Source organism: Frankliniella occidentalis, unplaced genomic scaffold (genome assembly GCF_000697945.3).
Source record: "Frankliniella occidentalis isolate FOCC.00 unplaced genomic scaffold, Focc_3.1 Scaffold107, whole genome shotgun sequence".
Classification (NCBI taxonomy): Eukaryota; Metazoa; Arthropoda; class Insecta; order Thysanoptera; family Thripidae; genus Frankliniella; species Frankliniella occidentalis.
Window position 1 is genome coordinate 785,244 of NW_026267236.1, and position 4,932 is coordinate 790,175.

General features: G+C 52.1%; 1 protein-coding gene across 11 annotated transcripts in view; it reads left to right on the forward strand.

Annotated features, from left to right (window-relative positions):
• The window catches only part of LOC113203227 (uncharacterized), a 165,968-nt gene that overhangs the window by 50,554 nt on the left and 110,482 nt on the right, over positions 1-4,932 (forward strand). For 9 of the 11 annotated variants that reach the window (XR_008011422.1, XM_052270026.1, XM_052270030.1 and 6 more), the window contains one exon: positions 4,670-4,838. The exons of the other annotated variants lie outside the window; for them this stretch is intronic. Coding sequence is in view for 8 of the 9 variants with exons in the window: in XM_052270026.1 (XP_052125986.1) it covers positions 4,670-4,838 (169 nt within the window). In the remaining variant the exon portion in view is untranslated. The remainder of the gene's footprint in view (positions 1-4,669; positions 4,839-4,932) is intronic. 11 annotated transcript variants of the gene reach the window in all.

Here is a 4,932-nt window from a genome sequence, read left to right on the forward strand (position 1 = left end):
GTGTGCCTGGCTGTGGTCCACATAAGTGGGCACCACGCCCCGTCTCGGGCAAGTCATTCTCTCGCTGGATGCATCTCCATAGCGGCGGTCCCTGCCGTTGTGACAGCGTGCCGCCGTGCCGGGGCAGCACGAGGTGCAGTGCAGCTTGAGGTGCAGCAGCACCCCGTGCAGCCTGACGAGCAAGGAGAAGCAGCGGAGGTGCGCAAAGTGGTTCTTCGGGGTGCTCGCTGGAGCGAGCGGCGGCTCCCGTGCATTACACACTTGACTGCGATGGGATTTAAAGAGAAGCCCGGCCCGGGCCAAAGTTTAAAAGGATTCCCTCACATCCGCTTGGCGACCCCCGGCCCCGGTGCGAGGCGGGCGTTGCATCCGGCCGGTTGACAGTGACGACCGAGTAAGAAAAGCCTCCCCGCCCGGAACGTACAGGTTTCAATTCGCATCTGGCCTTATTTACGCGACACTGGCCACTTTTATCCCTTTTCGTGATAAGTCACCATGTTTTCTCAGACTGTGTGTTACAGAAAAGCGAGTGAACGGACTGCCATTTACGCGCGGCCCCCCTGTGGTCGTTGAACGTCCGGCCTGTGTGGCTTCCTCGCTGCGGCTGCGGCGGACCGCAGGACAATATGAGAGGAGGAAGTCAGGGGAGGATAGGAAGGGGCGGTCCCACAATAATGAGACCCTATACCCCCAACGTTGCTCCGCGCGGAGACCGCTATCGATACGTGCGATCGCGCGGCGGTGAGAAAAGAGTGACATTGTCAGTGCGATCTACGACCGGCTTTCGGCTTTGATTCTTTCTTTCTTTGACGTGACCCCTTTTGTTCGGTCCGTACATGTGCGCGGGTGCCTATAGGCGACCTTGCGTGCGCACTTGACGTCCCTACCGCTCGCTAACCGTCTTGTCCCCTCCTCTTCCCCTTTCCCCGTTCACCACCCCCTCCCTCGTTCCCTCTTTCCGGTGCGGCACCACGGAACTATATGACAGGTGCAACGGGCTGCATCGAAGCCATGTTGTAAGCGTCATTTCCTCGGTCGTCTCGCACTCCACCTACCGGATATCGGTTGGAAAAAATAATCTCAACAGACATTATTAAAATTTCTCCCATCTTCGCAGTAATATTAATTTACTCCGCATTAACCTCATCCTGACCAGGGCTCCGAACCAAAATTAATGATTTGCAGAGAAATACCGCGCTGTATGGTTTTCTCCCTGTTTGATTTTATTTTGGGCATCAGGTACGCGGCTCACGATCTCCAATGATAATTAATGTCGGCCATAGTGTACTTCTGATTACTTTATTCCTGTCGTGATTCCGCGCGGCGGCGTGACGCGAGGCGAGATCCAGATTCGTTATGACAAACGGTTCCGTGCGCAATCTGATGGGGATGCGGGGTCCATACCGGGGCCCTTCGCCACCTCGGCCACGTCACATCACCTTCCCCGCCGTGCCATGCTACGCCACCTGCGATGAGACGATTGCTCGAACGTATATTTTGTTTTATTTGTCTGACAAGCCATTGCCGTGTCTCTGATCCAGACGGCTGGACTGTCGACACGTAATCGAGAGCGAGCGAGAAAGAGAGAGAGAGAGAGAGAGAGAGAGAGGGAGGGCCAAGCAAGGAGGCAAGGGGGATGGAAAAGGGGGGACGGGGGGCGCTGGACCCGACATGACCATGAGAGCTTGACACCGGCTCAGACTTGGACCTCGAGACAACGATTTTCAAACGGACAGAGTAAGTGTTGGGGATGTGCTGTGTTGAGTTGACGACCTGGCGGCGGGCCAAGAGCCTTGTCAAACCGCAGTCACCTGGAGAATTGGAAGGGGGCTCGATGTATTGTACTTTGTCGAGTGCTACGAAGCACATTTTGTGAACGTTTACTTTCAATGCGTGTCCTTAGGAGACTTGTATAAACCTCCACGCATGCAAAATTATTCGCCACGTCTCTGATATCGACCTATCTATATCCACACTAACGCTAACCTTTCTCCCACCCACCTGCCTGGTCGCCATACTGAAGGGCTCCGTGGAAATCGGTGCTCAGGTGCAAGAAGATGACGGTGAACGTGACTGACCATACGTATCTTCTGCCTGAACTAGAGAATTAGTGGTTGCAGAATCACTCATTCCTCTAATGTCCTTCATCGAGAAGGAAAAGGGGGTTTGGTTCAGAGATCCGAGTTTTGTTTATGATGTCAGCATTTCTAGTGTCTTCACGTGTAACAATTTAACTGCATAGCCTGGTAAAGTAGGACCGATATCAGGTTTCCCTTGGGAGACTTGAGTCCGCCTGGACGTAAGATGCAGCTTCAGGGTGGCCATTAGTAGTGCAGGCAGTGCAGGAGGGCCCAAGCGTGTCTGGCCGTGGGGCCTGGCGCAGCGCAGCCCACCCGCTCGGACCACCTCTAGGCATCTGGCATGTGGTAGGCTCGGGGCCACCCCGTGTGGCCACCCCACGCATCTGTTTACTGTTGGCCCTTCTCCGAGCCACGCGTGACGGAGTTGGCGCCATGAGTCCGAGGAAATGAATTGCAAGCAGGTTGATTGCGTGTGTGTAGTTGACACTGAGTATCACTTTTCTACTCATCGGGATATTTAACTTATTGCTTGCTGCGGAGAATAGGGGTTTGCAGCTCAGTCAAGGCCACATGTGGCTGCCATCACCTGTGCCAGCAGGCAGGCTGGCAGACGCTCTGCAGATGCACTGCCTTCTTGACCCTCTTGAGGTGGTGTGCTGTGGCGAGGTCGTCTGAATATCATTTGGCACTCTGAGGTTCGGGTTTCTCGTTCTTGGGACACACGGCCGTGTTTCTGAGGAAAAAGAATGTCTACGCTGTCGTTGGGAAAAATATCCTAGTCTACCTTGGGGGGTTTGGGCGTTAATTTAATATCGATTATCGCTCGCCGAGTCAACCTGCATTCCAAACAAAATCCTCACACATCGGAGAATGCTTCGCCTTCACCCGATACTTATGCTAATGCTGCTGCATCGGCTGCCACCACCACCGCCCTGCCCGGTGCTTATTTCGCTGCTGCTACCGTGCTACGCGTGTAAAGCAAACAGGGCCCGACTGTTCCCAGGAATAATGTTTGGCTTTCCGATGGCTTGGACGGACCATTTAAAAACTTTGTCTTTTTATGTGTTTTCGATTTTTTCCTGTTTCTTTGACCATCATCCGAACCCTTTCCGTGCTCTCATCCCCCGTGCGCCGTGCACCTTTCTCAAGGACACACATTAGGATATTGTATTCGAGTGGAGCGGTCACGATTTCATAATTAGAGCAATTTGTTTGCCGTGCCTGAGGCCGGCCTGGCAGGCAGTTTTCCAGAGAAGTACATTCTAAAACTTTTCTTAGTGATGAAGCTGACGTAGGAAATGCTTTTATCTTTATTAAATCGCCAATGTATAATGAGTTTTCGGGTACGGCACAAGTTTGGTTTTTTCTAATATTTGGTGACGATACGTCGACTGACTTTGATATTTTACGTTTTCTGTAAATTGCGGATGCTGTCCTGCCGTTTAAAATAATGTTTTGTGAAGTTTTATGTTCTCTCCGAAATCAAATTTTGATTGAAAAATCGATTCCGAAGACGTTTTGTCGTTTTGCTGCACTGTAACGTCTGGCTGGATGGACCGGCATCGTTTCCTGACAGGGTACCCCAATGACGGGTTACCAAAAACGTGCCTTCAAACCGAAAGGATGGCTTTCCAAAGAGGCGAGTCTCATAGTGAGGGTCTTCGTAACACAGGTAGCTGGAGAGCCAACCCACCTCAGACTCAGGTGCCCTCAGCTTCAAGGTCAGGCTCAGGGCACTCCGTGTTGTTAAAAGATTACCAGGAGGAGAAACAAAAGGAAATATTCTTTCTTTACATTTTTTACATTTCGTGACAATCAAATCGAAATGCTCAACAATTACTTTTCTTTTTAAACATAAGTCATTGTGCCTTAGATGCACACCGTAAGTGTGGCGCCAGTCCAGACGTCCCAAACGTGTGAAAGGCTGTGTCCATAAAACTGTTGCAGACAGAGGGCCCATCATTACGCATTTACTTTAATTCCTTTACGCGGGCAATGAGTGTAAGGTAACATCGGAATGTGGGATTTGAACCTCATAAAAGGCTTTGACCGGTCAGTGGGGGTGTGGGGTGTGGTGCGAGGGGTCGTGTCAAGGAGTTTACTTTCCTCTGCCGTTTCCGCGTGGACGTTGTTACGCTTTTGCGCCCCGCTGTTCGAGAGGGAACGTGAGGCCACAAATCATGGGCGTGTGTCGTAGTAGTGTGTGCGGGGCGTCGAATCGCAGCTAATGGCTCACAGTTTAACCCGCATAGGGGGGCGGAGCCGGAGGAGCCGGTGCGAGCGATGCAAAAACACTCCCTCGGCAGTCGCAGTGCAGTCGCCAATCGAGGGGAGGAGGGCGGCCCTTTTATATTCGCACGAGCCGCAGTGGCATACCTGCATGACGGCTCTATAACAAACGGCTCTCCTCTATCGCAAGGCCCCTCCGCGCAACGGCACGCGCACACAACACACAATGAAGACCTTTCCAATTATTTATTTGCGTATCCTCCACTAGAAACCTATACCATTTTAATCTGATTTGCCGAAGACTGCAAACACGACATTCAATCGGACGAGCAGAAAATAAATGCATCTCTTCCGTGCAGACACACACCTCGGCGTGGCGGGGCGTGTAGCGGGGCGTCCGGTCCAGCACGTGGAGCACGCGCCGCCAGAGATTTATTGGTTATCAGCGCGTCGTTCGGCTGCGTCCGGGAAGGTGCTGCGCTCATCCCGGCGGATTCTTACGCAGCCGTGGGGAGACACCCCAAAAAAGTAAGTTCTTCGACCAAGTGCATTGTACTTGATCCTTGATTTTTCAAGTACATATCACTTGACTCAAGACTTATGCACTTGAAAAATGAAGAAG